This window comes from Balaenoptera acutorostrata, chromosome 20 (genome assembly GCF_949987535.1).
Source record: "Balaenoptera acutorostrata chromosome 20, mBalAcu1.1, whole genome shotgun sequence".
NCBI classification, from domain to species: domain Eukaryota; kingdom Metazoa; phylum Chordata; class Mammalia; order Artiodactyla; family Balaenopteridae; genus Balaenoptera; species Balaenoptera acutorostrata.
The window spans coordinates 44,308,070-44,323,316 of record NC_080083.1 but is presented as its reverse complement, the minus strand read 5'-3'; the positions used below and the strand labels follow the sequence as shown (position 1 = coordinate 44,323,316).

Sequence of the window (15,247 nt, the reverse complement as noted above, 5' to 3'; positions counted from 1 at the left end):
CAAAGACCCAATGCAGCCAAAAACCAAATTTTAAAAAATTTAAAAAAAGACCCAATGCAACAAAAAAAAGAAAAAAAAAACTTTAAAAAATAAATAAATCAAGAATAAATATAAGAATATCATGTTTAGTTGTAATAAAAACTAAAACTGTTAATATGGGTGTCTCAAGGAAGTGGGACTAGGTTATAGGGTTCAGAGGTTTGAAAGGAAACTTTTACTTAATTTGTTTATATTCTTCTGTACTGTTCAAATATGTCCTCGTGCATATATTATGTTTTTAAAGTTTTTATTGAGATAAAAACTCACAGTAAAGTGTGCAGATCTTAAGTGTTGAGCTTAATAAATGTTTACACATGTAAACATGGTTACACATCCATGTAACCACTATCCAGATCAAGATATAAAATATGTCCAGTGCCCCAGAAAATTCCCTCATGCCGCTTGCCAGGCAATACTGCACCCACTGAGATAACCACTATTCTTTTTCTTTTTTTTTTTTTTTGGCTGCGCTGGGTCTTAGTTGTGGTAGGCAGTCTCCTTAGTTGCAGCTCAAGGGCTCCTTAGTTGCGGCATGTGGACTCTTTATTTGTGGCATGCGAACTCTTGGTTGCAGCATGCATGTGGGATCTAGTTCCCTGACCAGGGATCGAACCCGGTCCCCCAGCATTGGGAGCACAGAGTCTTAACTACTGTGCCACCAGGGAAGCCCCAGAGATAACCACTATTCTGACATCTACCACCATCATGTAGTTTTGCTTGTTTTTCACTTCATTTACATGGAGTTATATGCTGTGTGTTTTTTTAAGACTTTTATTGATGTATTGAATATAATACACTTACAGTAACATATACTGATCTTAAATGTTAGCTCAATGAATCTTGATATATTTCCAGCACTCCAGAAGATTCCCTCATGCCCCTTCCCAGTCACTACTGTCCCCACTAAGATAACCACTATTTTGACTTCTACCCCTATTGCTTAGTTTTGCCTGTTCCTGAGCCTCATATAAATGGAATCATACAGTACTGTGGTGGCCATGGAGGGTACCACCCGGATTTTCTTTAGGAGAACCTGCTGTGGGAAGCAGAGTTGACCGAGAACCTCTAGCCTACCCCGCTGTAGATCTGTCTTCTGAGCCCCAGCTCCCGGGGCTACATCCAGCCAAAGGCTGAGTATGAGGTACTGGAGCCTGGCCCTTCTGCCTGATGGGGAGCCCTCCAGCAGACCACCTTTGCTCAGGTTGGCTTGGCTGAGACCCTCAGACTGTGCTGCCATCTGAGACTCTTCCTACTGAGTCTTTCCCTCCTCCTCTCCATTCCCAAGTTTTAGACCTTCATTGTGATCTGAAGGTTTTCCATGCCGATTCCTGCTCCCTCTCCCTTTATTCTTCACAGGCTTTCCCCCTAATAAGTCTCTTGCGTATCTGATTCCATTTCGGCACCTACTTCTCGGAGGACCCATGTGTTTTTGTGTTGGCTTCATTTGCTCAGCATTCTGTCTGTGAGAACCGTCCATGTTGTTATGTGTAGCAGTAATTTGTTCTCTTTTATTGCATAAGTATACCTCAATATATATATCCATACTAATATTACTGGACATTTGAATAGTTTTCAGCTTGGGGCTCTTATTTTAACGTTTCTGTACATGCAATCTTTTGGTGAACACGTGCATTCATTTCTCTTGGGTATATGCCAAGGAAGTGGAGTTGCTGAGTCATAGGTATATGTTTAGCTTTAGTAGATACTGGTAAACAGTTTTCCAAAGTGGTGGACCAAGCTACACTCCGACAGCACTTACGAGAGTTCCTGTTGCATATAATATTTTTACAAATTTAAACGTAAAAGTAACTAGTTCAAAAGATAGATACAAAACAAATGTATGCTATATCATCCTAGCTTCATGTTTAAGTTACCATTTTTAAAACTGCTCCATAGAAAAAATGTTCACATACCCCAAAATGTTAATAGTGGTTATATTAAAGGGAGAAGGGAGATCACAGGTTACCTTTACCTTTGACTTTGAGAAATATCTGAAATGCTTTACAACAAATATATATTTCTTTTGCTTTTAATTACATTGTCTTGAAAAATGTTACATAGAACTAAAAGGCTTATGATGAAAACCAGCAGTCTCCTCCTACACTCCTCCGCGTCCCTCAGTCCCATGCCTCCTAGCTTGCACTCCTATAATTGCTTTCTTGCTTCCAAAGATGTGTTGAAATCCCTTATCTGCTGCCTAATTCTCTTTATTCTTGTGGGTTTCTATCTTTTCCATCGCTTTATTGTCATTTAGTGAGATTTCAAGAAGGAGAGGAAATTAATATGATCAATCTGCCACTTTTAATCATACAATCCAGACTGATTTTTGGACATTATCATGGTGAATGGGATGTATCAAAAAATAGCGGCTTGTTTTAAAGACATCATTCTGGTGATTGGGAATAGGGATGGTGAGAATGGACTGGGGAGGGGAGCACCCAGAGGCTTGTGGGGAGAATGCTTAAAGAGCTGACAGGAGGGGCTTCCCTGGTGGCGCAGTGGTTAAGAATCCGCCTGCCAATGCAGGGGACACGGGTTTGAGCCCTGGTCTGGAAAGATCCCACATGCCGTGGAGCAACTAAGCCCGTGCGCCACAACTACTGAGCCTGCGCCCTAGAGCCCGCGAGCCACAACTACTGAGCCTGTGTGCCACAACTACTGAAGCCTCCACGCCTAGAGCCCGTGCTTCACAACAAGAGGAGCCACTGCAGTGAGAAACTTACGCACCACAACAAAGGTTAGCCCCTGCTCGCCCCAACTAGAGAAAGCCCGCGCACAGCAACGAAGACCCAACGCAGCCAAAAATAAATAATAAATAAATAAATAATTTTTTAAAAAAGAGCTGACATGGTATTAGGAAAACAGAGAGGTAGGCTTCTCACCCAGCTGCAGCAGGATGGAGACAACAACGTAGAGGGCACAGAGAGTCCATGCCTCAGGGTCACAGCCCACATCACGGGGCTGCTCACCCCGGTTCTGCTCCAGGATAGGCTCCACCTGGAAGGAAACCCACCAGACTGTAAAATCTAGAAACAAGGAAATATACCAGAAATGGCAAATATTTGGCCGCACTCCTTAATCCTGAGCCCACGGCAGACGTAGCAATCCACCATGGCACTCTTGCCTGGAGACCCTCAAACTCTCAACATAGTGACAGGCGCTGCTGATCAGTCAAGATGGGGCCAACTGCCCTCCTGGGACTAACAGTTTTCCACCCCCTTTCTTGCCCATAGGCAAGCAACAGAGCCTAAAAAGCCCATCCCAAATTGTCCTGGAAACTATATATCCAGGGAATTGCCACAAACCAGCTGAACAGACAGCTGGCAGAGGACTATGAAGTAGGAAGGGACTGGTCACTGGGACTTCTGGATCCCTTGAGAGCATGGGCATTCACTTCCACTAGGACCTGGGCCCTCAGCCCAGGCTGTCTTACCTTGTCCTTCAAAAGGGGCAGGGTCCCCTTATCTAGGGCCTCAGCAACAAGCTGCCCCTCCTCAGACAGCTCTGGGGGCAAAAAAGAGGGCGGTTGGTAGAGAGGCGAGGCATGTTGTGGGACGGGGCTTCACTGTCTGGTGAGACCTGGGGCAAGCATCAGAGGTTCCAGAGAGCCCCCAGGAGTGCTAGATGGGGGTTCTTCCAAAGGACTCCTGCTTTCCTCTTAGCCTGCAGGAGGTCGTAGGGGAAGAGGAGGCCCTCCCTCAATCCCTGGCCTGGGAAAGATGGCTAGTGTCTGAAGTGTGAAGTTCTATGCCTCACAAAATGTAAAAGGCAGTGTATACCCCCTTCCTCCCAAAATTTGATTCCCCACAGGCCCCTCTGCTCAGCATTTCCTCCACACCAGCTTACATCCAAACCCCTCCTCACCCATCAAGTCATCCAGGAAATCCGAAATGGCTTCTGTGTGCTCCTCTATCAAGACGCCAGCAGGGTATATACAATGGAATATTACTCAGCCATAAAAAGGAACGAAATTGGGTCATTTGTAGAGACATGGATGGACCTAGAGACTGTCATACAGAGTGAAGTAAGTCAGAAAGAGAAAAATATCGTATATTAACGCATAAATGTGGAATCTAGAAAAATGGTACAAACCTGTTTGCAAGGCAGAAATCGAGACACAGACGTAGAGAACAAACATATGGACACCAAGAGGGGAAAGCGGGGGTGGGGGGGTGGGGGGATGAATTGGGAGATCGGGATTGACATGTATACACTAATATGTATAAAGTAGATAACCAATAAGAAACCGCTGTATAAAAAAAATAAAATTCATTGTTTTTTAAAAAACAAAGATCCCAGTGGCGTTAAAAAGGCTGCATATGGGGCTTCCCTGGTGGCGCAGTGGTTGAGAATCTGCCTGCCAATGCAGGGGACACGGGTTCGAGCCCTGGTCTGGGAAGATCCCACATGCCGTGGAGCAACTAGGCCCGTGAGCCACAACTACTGAGCCTGCACGACTGGAGCCTGTGCTCCGCAACAAGAGAGGCCGCGATAGTGAGAGGCCTGCGCACTGCGATGAAGAGTGGCCCCCGCTTGCCACAACTAGAGAAAGCCCTCGCACAGAAACGAAGACCCAACACAGCCAAAAATAAATAAATAAATAAATAAATAAATAAATAAAATTAAAAAAAAAAAAAAAAAAAGGCTGCATATGACAGAACCTGCTGGGTCTTCCATCTGTAGCTCCCCGGAGCACCGGACCTCAGACACCTAGGACCAGGAGATGGGGGAGATAAGCCCGGTCCCATTATAGCAGGTTGTCTCCCCACTGGCTCCTCCCTCTCTCTGCCCCAGTTCTTCCTTGGGCCTCTTACTCTTTGCTCTAGACCCTGCAGCTCTTCATCCTTGCTGAGGCACTTGGTGAAGCAGCTTAGCAGCTCTTTTCGCTCCTCCTCAGTCGGATCCTGGAGGACTCGCACCATGTCCTGCATCCTCTCCTTCACGCTTGAGAAATCCTCCAAACTCCAGGACCTCCCAGTAGAGGCAGGAGTTAAGAACCTCACCCACCCAGCCTAGCAAGCTCCATTACCAAGGCCCCCCAGACCCCATTCTTTATCTATCTTTCTTCTGGAGACCACCTCACTGTATCTTCCCTTCTTCTAGTCTTTTCCTGTTAAAATGAAGCATCCTTCTTCCCAGACACCCACCAGCATTGCCTCCCGCCGACCCCACTTCCACCTCCCCAACTCACCCTCAGTCTTATACCAATCCCCAATTCTTCTCCATCTGCAGGAAATCAAAGCTTATGTAGTCCTTTCCACTCAAAGTGCAAGCTTTGGGCCCCAGCAGGAGTAGTGAGGATTTAGAGGAAGTTAGAGCAGTGGTTCTCAGCCTTGACTGTGCATGAGAATCCCCTGGGGAGTGCCCAGACCCGATGCCCAGACCAGGCCACACCCCCAGATCACTTAAGTCAGAATTTCTAGAAGTAGGACTCAGGTATCACTACTTTTAAAGTTCCCCCCAGGTGATGTCTCCAACCAATGAGAATCACTGTGTTTAGAGGAGACAGATGCAATCTCCAGACTGAAGTTGAAACCTGCTTTGGGCACTGCCCTACCCTTGTCCTCCCAGCGAGCTCCACTGCCACACACACATATACACACACACTCACACACACTCAGCTGCCCCACCTGAGCTGCACTTCTTGAGGCCAGAGGGCTCAAGAGTGAGGAGTGCAGCTACCTTGAATACAGCTGGCTTCCATCCTTACCTAACCAAGATGAACCGCCATCTTTCTCTGCAGAGAGGAAGAATAATCTCAGAGAGTCTTCAGGTCACCTCCACCCACCTGTGGACCTTCTTGTCCCAGTGGTGGAAGTTTTCAGTTCTGGACTCTGAGCCCTCACTGCCCATGCCAGGGAGCCTGCATCCTCATCATTGAGTGTAAATGACAAAGCACTATATTTACAGACCCCTTCCTACACCCTCAGAGATAGGCAGGCATAGGATTATGCCTAGATGATTGAAGGAGAAATGGAAGCCCAGAGAGGGCCGCTCAGCAAATTTGGATCAGGGCAGGAACTGAAATCTATCCCCTGACTCCTCTGTTATGACACTTTAGTCTCTTCTGAGCTAGCAAGACCTTGCCAGGACTGAACCTGCAACTTCTACAACTTCCAGAAATTTTTCTTGAATTTTCTACTCCATCTAGACTTCTCTCTACTCCTTCACAAGGCCTTTTAGGCAGTACAACCCTTATTGGATTCAGGGAAAGACTCTGAAATTCCAGAGGAAGCCACATTCAGAATCATAGGGATCTCCTGGTCTAATCCTAGTTCATTTTAACGTCAGCATAACCATGGCTCATGAGGCTGCGGAGCTAGTGAGTGGCAGAGCCAGGACGAGGCCCTGAGAGCGTCTGACTCCTAGTGCAGTGCTCCTTTCAGTGCTGGTGCTATTGTGTGAGAACGGGCCAGGCAATTCAAGTGTGCTTCCTAGGCCAGTAACCCTTCTGTAAGGGCTGTGAGCCCAGGATCCAGCACACTGACCTGCACAGAGCAAGTCAAAGTTGGCGGAGCCTGGAAACGCTAGGTCAACATGCAATCCAACCTACTTCTCCAACAGGCAGATTTTTCTCCTGCCCTTACCACAGTTCCCACCTGGGTGCATCCTATTACATTCTTAGCACTAAGAACTCTATAATCCCAGGCCATTTGTTATCCTCTTTTTAAAAATAGTATCCTCGGGGCTTCCCTGGTGGCGCAGTGGTTGAGAATCTGCCTGCCAATGCAGGGGACACGGGTTCGAGCCCTGGTCTGGGAAGATGCCACATGCCGCGGAGCAACTAGGCCCGTGAGCCACAATTACTGAGCCTGCGCGTCTGGAGCCTGTGCTCCGCAACAAGAGAGGCCGCGATAGTGAGAGGCCCGCGCACCACGATGAAGAGTGGCCCCCACTTGCCGCAACTAGAGAAAGCCCTCGCACAGAAACGAAGACCCAACACAGCCATAAATAAATAAATAAATAATTAATTAATTAAAAAGTCATTTAAAAAAAATAGTATCCTTGCCCATTCTGGAATGATGAACAGGAGGCCCAGAAGCTCACTCACCTTCTGGAAAGGATTTTTCTTTTTTGCCCGAGAAAACCTAATACCTAAACCAGTTTGTAAAAAGAGAAAGAGAGAAAGACCAGTTATCAGAAAGCTCCGTTCTGGGACTTCCTCGGTGGCACAGTGGTTAAGAATCCGCCTGCCAACACGGGTTCGGACACCGGTCTGGGAGGATCCCACTTGCTGTGGAGCAACTGGGCCTGTGCGCCACAACTACTGAGCCTGTGCTCTAGATCCCACAAGCCACAACTACTGGGGCCCCCACGCCTAGAGCCCGTGCTCTGTAATAAGAAGCTCATGCACCGCAACGAAGAGCAGCCCCCGCTCTCAGCAACTAGAGAGGGCCCGCGTGCAGCAATGAAGACCCAATGCAGCCAAAAATAAATAAATAAATAAATAATTTTAAAAATTAAATTAAAAAAAAATTTTTTTTAAAAAGAAAGCTCAGTTCTTTCTCTGTAAGGTCCTCTTTCTCCCCAACCTTCCCACCCTGCCCTCCAACAGAAAAAAAAATTCTGGGAGAGAGATGGGAGTTAACACTTCTAGGGAAGAATTAGTGTCATGCTGGGGCAAATCCTGGGTCAGTGGTGTCTGAGCAAGGACCCTTCATCACCCTTCTTCTCATTCCCTGGAACTTCCCCCCACCTTCCAGCTCACCAGGGCCCCTCCAGGCTGACACAGACCCCAGCTGAATCGACCGCCACCCTACTCATGTGTTCAGGTTCCCCCATCCACCCCGCCCCACCAGGCCTTGCGTACCCATACTCTCTGCGTTGGGGAAGACGAGCTGCTTTACTCGATAGCCCAGGACCTTCTCAGGGGTGATGGTCACTTCCGTTTGGTGCTAGGAAAAAGGAGCTCAGGTTGATTGATCCCTAGGCGCTTGACATAGTTATCTTGCCTGATCTCCCAAACAATCCTGGGAGGTAGACATTTTTATCCTCATTTTACAGATGAGAGAACCGAGGCTCTGAGAGGGTCAGCAGATGAGCCCGTTTCACAGCAGTAGAGCTGAAATTTGAACCCGCATCTGACCCCAAAACTCATGTTGTTTCCACTTCATTCAACAAATATTTATGGGGAATTCCCTGGCCATCCAGTGGTTAGGACCTGGCGCTTTCACTGCCAGGGGCCCGGGTCCGATCCCGGGTCAGAGAACTAAGATCCTGCAAGCCGCGTGGCGTGGCCAAAAAAAAAAATTTTATGGAGGACAAAACATGCCTGCTTTGTTCCAGGCATCGTGACTTCTGCCCTCCTGCCTCCTGGAAAGGGAGGAAGACAATGAACAAGCAAAAAACACCCGTGTAACCATGAACCGTGGGAAGCGCTATGAAGCAAATGAAGACAGAGCACCACTAGAGAGTAACAGGGGAGAGACTGAGTGATGCCACACAGACTTTCTTGGGGCAAGAAGAGAAGTTGTAAGAAGGCCAAGGAGCAGGCAAGACTGCTCAGAGAGGTCTAAAGGAAGAGCTGAAGAGCGCGGCGGCTGGGCTGGCAGCCCCTGACCTGCAGTGGGTGAGCCAGGCTGGCTCTCCCACAGTCCCCACCTCCCAGGATCCTAACCTTGTGTTCATATTGGAGACCAAAACATTTCATCGGGTCCCCCAAAATATATCGCTTTTCACTATTCAGGATTACAGTCTTTGTGGTCTTCAGAGTTTCCGTCACTAGATAAAGGTCTTCTCTCATCGCCTGGATTGATTGGAACGTAGGGGGCAGTTTCCTCTTCCGCTTTCTGGAGGGAGTAAAGGGGGAATGAGAGGGGCCCCACCTCCCAGGGACATTTCTCCCTCTCCAGCAGCTCGTTTCTATTTGAGACTAAGAAGTGCCTCTGAGGCCAGAAGACCACAGCACCCCCGTCCCAGTTCACTTTACCCACTGTGGGCGGGAACGGGGTGCAAAGTGGGAAGGGAACCCGCTCGCATTTCTGGAAGATTACAGTGTGCCAGCACTGTGAGATACTTCACGCGTCATTTCATTTAACCCTCACCGCCCCGCTATGATGTAGGCAGGATTGCATCCGTTTTTCATATGACGAAATTGAGGCTTAGAGACAGGTCGTGAATGGTCCAGGTTCACACAGCTAATAAGTGTATAACTGGGATACAAACCCCAGTCTGTATGAGTCCAAAGCTTGTGCCCTTCCCATGGCACTGAGATAGGTATCTGCCCAGTCCACAACACTCCTTTCTCTGAGAAGGGGCTCTGACTCCCTGCACTGGTCTCTGGGGCCTGGTTGAATTGTCCACCCTTGGGGGTCCATGAGGCATCTCTGATTCCATAAAGAAATTCATTTGGTGACCTAAAACAGCCTGATGGGGGACTTCCCTGATGGTCCAGCAGTTAAGACTCCATGCTCCCAGTGCAGGGGACCCGGGTTCAATCCCTGGTCAGGGAACTAGATCCCGCATGCATGCCACAACTAAGACCCCGAGCAGCCAAATATAAATACATGTGTAAATCTACCTCCCTCCCTACCTGATGGAACTTCTGGTATTCGCAACCAAAAGACCCCCAAGAAAGTCCTACATCCTTGCCTGAGCAGATCTTCCCCTACCTACCCTCCCCCACACAACTCTATTTACACATTCCACATAGTTTCACTCTAGAAACAACAGGCATGTTAGAAAAATTGAGTTCCCTCAGAAAAACTGCAAAAGCCCCCTCCCCAGCAATACCGTGGTGGGTAGGGGTAGTTCAAAGGACCAGTACAATTTCACTGTAAGGCTTTCAGTTTTTAATTAAAAAGGAAAAACAAAAGACATTCGCCCTGCTCAGGGAGGGCTAGCCCAGGAGAGCGGTGGGGCCCCTTCCCCCAACCCATCCACACTTTCCAACAATTGAAGCTAGGGAAGAAGACACCAATACCAACCACAACGTGACTGCTGAGGAGGAAGGCTGGTGATATCCCTCTAAGTCCCTTGGAAGGACCATGCCCTCAGCTATCAGAACTTCTGTGGCACTTGATTGGTGCCACCCTGGTGGGGTGGGCTGGTGGCACTTCCTGTGCAGGAAATGTTCAACGGGGGTGCTTTGATTTCATAGGGCTTCACTTCAACTCTCTTACCAAGTACTTACCATGTGCTGGGGATAAACAGAGAGGTTAGTAAAGTCAGTCCCTGGTCACAAGTTGTTCTTAGTGCAGTGAGGGGAGGGAACATGGAAACCACTGGCTTACCGCAAGGCAGAGTGAAACAGGCACAAAATACAGATTTGGGCAGCACAGTATAGGAAAACAGAGGAGAGTGGCCTCTTGAAACCAGCCAGTTTTGGTCCAAGCCCGAGTAATCAATCACCCTGGAGGACAGCAGGGAAATGAGTGAATTGAGGACCTCAGAAGAAGGGCTCCTGGAGGCTGATCCTGGAAGAATGAGAAGGCTTCCTGAGTGTGGAGAAGAGGAGGGCATGCTTGAGTGAAGCAGTGGGATGGGGAGAGCTGGGAGTAGGGAGTGGGAGGCTGCACTAGCCAGGGGTCCCCCACCTCAGACGCCCTTGGTGCCCAAAATGGGCTTCTCCCTCTCTCCCTCCCCCTTGCTGCCCGCATCCAGCCTCACTTGTTCTTAAGAGAATCCAGGAATTTCTGGAGTATCCAGGTCTTTGATAACTCGACGCCCTGCTCCGGGAACCTGGAGAATGTTATTCCCACTTCAAGTGTTTTTCCTTTGGGTAATTTCACTGTCAAACTTCCCTTTGAGTCTGCGCTGTCCATAACTTGGGACTTAACCTCTTGACCTGGAAAGAGAAAGGTAAACGTCACATTGAGGCTGACCCAAAAAGATCTCTCTCTAGAAAATCCTCCCTGGTGCACCCCGTCCTGGGCTCCCCTCCACGATCCCCTTTCCTTCTGAGGAATTCTTCCAGCTGTGGCTCTCCAGCCAATGCTGTTCTCACCAGAAGTCATCATGCCTGGAGCCCACTCTGCCACCTTCTTACTAAATGACCTTGGATAAGTCACATCACCTCTGAATCTGTTTCCTCATCTATAGAAGGAGAATTTTTTTTTTTGGCCACGGCCTGCAGCATGTGGGACCTTAGTTCCCCGACCAGGGATCGAACCCGTGCCCCCTGCAATGGAAGCTCGTTGTCTTAACCACTGGACCACCAGGGAAATCTCTATAGAAGGAGAAATATTAATAGTACCTACTTCCCGTGCTTGAAGAAATTAAATAAACTAATGCAGTTAAGCACTTAACGGAGTGCCTGGCACACATACTAAATGTTCAGTAAATGTGAGCTAGTCCTATATAACTATTTGAGAGGCTGAAATGAGACAGGGAAAAGTAAAGTGAAAGAATTAGGAGCCCCTGATCTTGGGGAAATAAAAGTTAAGCAGAGTTCAGTCTCTGTGTTTGTGTGAACTGTGCAGGTGCAAAGTGAGGCAAGTCTGGAAAGTTGCCCACCCAAGTGGACTCTGCCCAGCCTTGCATAATGCCTTGCATAACGGCGTGGACTCCAAGTCAGTTGCTGCCCTGGAGTTAGTGGAGCATATGTGGAGATGCTGCCAGGCTGAGAGCCCTTCTCTCAGACCTCCCAGTTCTGAGCCTACAGAGCAGGGAGAGAGTCTACTGCTGGATTTTGGGGACAGGGCCGGATTTACAGAGAAGAAATGCATTTTGAAACTGGTAGAAATATGACAGACCTAGAAATAGTGCCTGAAATCAGTCCTGTGTGTGTGACGCTAATGTCTCAGGGCCCAACTGTTTCTTGAGTAACGTAAAAGTTTGTGTGTACTTTATCAGAGAGAAAGAAAAATCAAACCTTATGCATACAAAGAATACAGTATGGGGGAATTCCCTGGCGGTCCAGTTGTTAGGACTCTGGGCTTCCACTGCAGGGGGCATGGGTTCAATCCCTGGTCAGGGAACTAAGATCCTGCAAGCCACGCGGTGCAGCAATCAATCAACCAATCAATAAAACAGTATGGAGGAGGGGCAGGGGGAAAGAGTAACTTGACAGTGGAGAAACCCGACAGGCACTACCTCAGCCAGCTGACCAAGGTCAACATCAACAGTGATAAGTCATGTTGATAGTACATAACCTTGATATGATGTGATGGGAACAGCACTTTACCTCTGCAGTCTTCCTCCCCCAAACCCATTACCTAGGTCTATCCATAAGAAAAAAAATCAGACAAATTCCAGTCAAAGGGGTGTCCTACAATACGCCTGACCAGTACTCCTCAAAACTGTCAAGGCCATCAAAAACAAGGAAAGTCAAAGAGGAGCCAAAGGAGACGTGACAACTACATGTAACATGATGTCCTAGATGGGATCCTGGAACAGAAAAAGGACACTAGATAAAAACTAAGGAAATCTGAATAAAGTATGGACTTTAGTTAATTAAAAAAAAAAAAACTATGTACACCATCTACACCATATAGTTAAAAAAATAATAATCTGTTTGAAAAGGGAGCAGGCCAAGTCGCTGAAAATCAATTTAAATTACCAGTTCACCTCATTCTTAAGGATTTTTTGTTTGGTTTCACCTCTCCGTCTGAATTTTTTTATGCAAACAGATAGACTTTCCCTTAAAGGAAGTTAACTGACTTCTTAGTCAAATTTTTTTTTCCATAATTAAACTTGCCCCTGCCCCTGGGGAGTAATATGATCACTGCAAAACATCCTAGTCTTGCTTTAAAGTTTTCGTGTTTCCAGTGAACTTGTCATTTTTTTTGTTGTTGTTGAGAATTAGCTTTTAGTAAATTGACTCTTGGCAATTCTCGTTTCAGAGAATTGACTCAGAGTCTTTGAAAAATACTAACCTGAAAATTTCCTAAAGTCCCTGGCTCACTTAAACCCCACTTGTGGAAAAGCCCACCACCCCAGAGTATTCTGGGCACTGCTCTTGGTCACATAACAGCAGTACCAGCCACGTGGCAGGTGCTCTAAAACTATACAGTGGTGTTAGAATTCTTTTCCATCTCTTGGTGAGACCCAAATGGGCTTTGGCAGAGATGTCTGAGCTGTAAAACTCCTCACCATGAGGCATGAGATGCTGCAATAAGTCTCCAAGTGAGGGTTCATCAACACCTATCCTGGGGCTTCTGAAACCCAAGAAACCCCAGGAGTCGTTGAGCTTGGAAGCAGGGGGATGGAACAGACTTCTCTACTAAGGCCTTTGAGCCCTTAAGGGAGTTCTGCTCACCAGCAACTTCCCATTCAGCCATGATCTCCAGGAACAGAAAGGGATAATAATAATAACCGCCACCAGTAGAATGATTGAGGCGAACTTTTATTGAATGCTCCTTCTTGCAGGCACTGTGGTAAATGATTTACGTAATTTCTCTCTTTTGATTCTTGCAACAGTCTTCTTGAGTTGACAGATGAGGAAACAAACTTAGATAAAACCACTTGTCCAGAGGTTACCCAGCTGGTAAGTGTGGCAGAGCCAGGTTTCGAAGCCAGATGCCCCCAATTCTAAAGACTGAGTCCTTTCCTAACCACTAAGCAAACTGCCTCCATTTAATTATCCATTTAAATGATAAACATTATAAACACATGAGAAGACCTCAGCTAATTTAAAAGCGAGTTATTTACAAAGGAAAAAAATAGGAAAGACGACTATTTAAGAAGAGTTTCCAATAAAAATAAATTTCCATTTCCCCTATTCCCTTCTCCCCATGCAGCTCTCCCATACATTTCTTAAATTGAGGTGTATGGACGTGTACATACAAATACCACGGTTTCTTTTTTGACTGGCTGACCTCGTTGATAGCAATGGGGTGTTGACAGTGGGGTAGCGTAGGCGTGGGCAAAGTCTCTCACCCACCTCATACTGACCTTGGAGCCCAGGAGCCAGCTTATCAAACAGCCCTTCACCCTTGTCCATCTCCAGGATGTCCTACAGGGTGAGGTCTCTCTTATCATATTGGTATCCGAAGAAACGTCTCCTCTCCTTCACCAGATAGAAGCAGTGGAATCTGTCAGCATCAATGAGGCCTCTGACAGCAATCATATCCCCACCAGCGACCATGTGTTGGACCACAGCTCTTGCGATTTTCTCAAATACCGCGAGCACGGTGCCTGGACCAACTGGGAAAAGGAAGCCCATTGCAGTTTGGGGGAGGGAAATATTGGTTCAGGTTTTTAAATCTTCTACCTTTGGCAGCTTGGGGTCAAGAAAGATCCAAAAGTTCTAGGCCACCCAGAATGGTTTGCCTTCCCTGTTTCCACAAGGTGTGGTGGTCACTACACACTAAGGTGGGATGGCCATCACAAATGCCGGATTCTCCTCTGCCTCTTGTGGAACCCTTCTGGAGGAAAGATGGAGTGGTGATTGCCCCAGAAGGAAAGCTAGATCTGTTTTCTGCATCTCCCACAGCAGAGTTGCCCCTTGCTCAGAGGGGCCTGATGGGTGGGAAGGCAGGCCCACCATCCCCAGCCAGACCCTCACCAGTGCTGATGAAGAGGACCCAGGAAGAGATGAGGGGCATGACTGCCGGACCTCACATTACCAACCCCAACAGATGACTCGCTTGGCTCTGACTCCTGGGCCTCCCCCCTTTCCTGTTCTGCAAGGCAGTTGGATGGTTGCCCCTACCAACCATTTCCCAGTGAGATGGTCATAAACTGGCCTCAGAAGGAAACAAAAGAGAAAAGGTAGCACTCTACCTTTGTACTCAGAGTGGCTTGGAGCTAGGTGCTCTGGACAGCCCCCCACCCCCAAGTCCTGTCTCCTCAGTTTCTGGTCAACTTCTGAAGGGTCCCCTTATACTTGGTAAAATAAAATGAATCCCAAAACCCCGCCTGGGGCATCTCCCTCCACCCACTCTCCCCTTCACCCTCTCCTGGTCTACTTTTGTCTCCATCTTGCCTGCCCTGCGGGACCCTCCACAGGCCCACCACCGGGCCAGCCTGACACAGCTGCTCCTCCCCCATTTCTATTCAGCAGCAGCTCTTGTGTCCCCACCACGTTGGACCCTTCGGGCTCTCTTTCCTCCAAATCCTTCTTACTCTTTCCCCTTCCATCAATCATTCTACATCTCCTTCCTTTTGACATCTCCTTCCCTTTCTTCAGGCTCCTTTGCCACCCTCCTGAGGCCAGATCACCCCTCACAGTCTTCCTGGCCACCTTCCCCTAAGTCCCTTCTGGCTAGCCCAGGCACCTACTCGCCCACGCTCCCTTCTCTGCCCCTGCCCCCATCATGGTGGCCAA

The 15,247-nt window shown here is 47.8% G+C and overlaps 1 protein-coding gene across 1 annotated transcript; it reads right to left on the bottom strand.

Annotated features, from left to right (window-relative positions):
* Positions 1-2,892: 2,892 nt before the first annotated feature.
* Positions 2,893-14,114, bottom strand: GSDMB (gasdermin B). The gene is made up of 11 exons (XM_057536471.1): positions 13,873-14,114; positions 10,648-10,825; positions 8,657-8,828; positions 7,826-7,934; positions 7,091-7,108; positions 5,731-5,776; positions 4,854-5,010; positions 4,674-4,749; positions 3,904-3,966; positions 3,473-3,543; positions 2,893-3,036 (listed from the first exon to the last, which is right to left on the bottom strand). The coding sequence occupies exons 1-11, from the start codon at positions 13,919-13,921 to the stop codon at positions 2,893-2,895; spliced, it is 1,083 nt and encodes a 360-aa protein (XP_057392454.1). The 5' UTR covers positions 13,922-14,114.
* Positions 14,115-15,247: the final 1,133 nt, after the last annotated feature.

What these genes read in the sequence shown, in the direction of transcription:
- GSDMB (XM_057536471.1), bottom strand. Translation starts at nt 13,921, where the DNA reads ATGGACAAGGGTGAAGGGCTGTTTGATAAGCTGGCTCCTGGGCTCCAA. An exon ending in GCTGGCTCCTGGGCTCCAAG is followed by an intron (nt 10,826 to 13,872) that starts GTCAGTATGAGG and finishes TTCTCTTTCCAG; the next exon opens with GTCAAGAGGTTAAGTCCCAA. An exon ending in GTCTCCAATATGAACACAAG is followed by an intron (nt 7,935 to 8,656) that starts GTTAGGATCCTG and finishes CCTTTTTCCTAG; the next exon opens with CACCAAACGGAAGTGACCAT.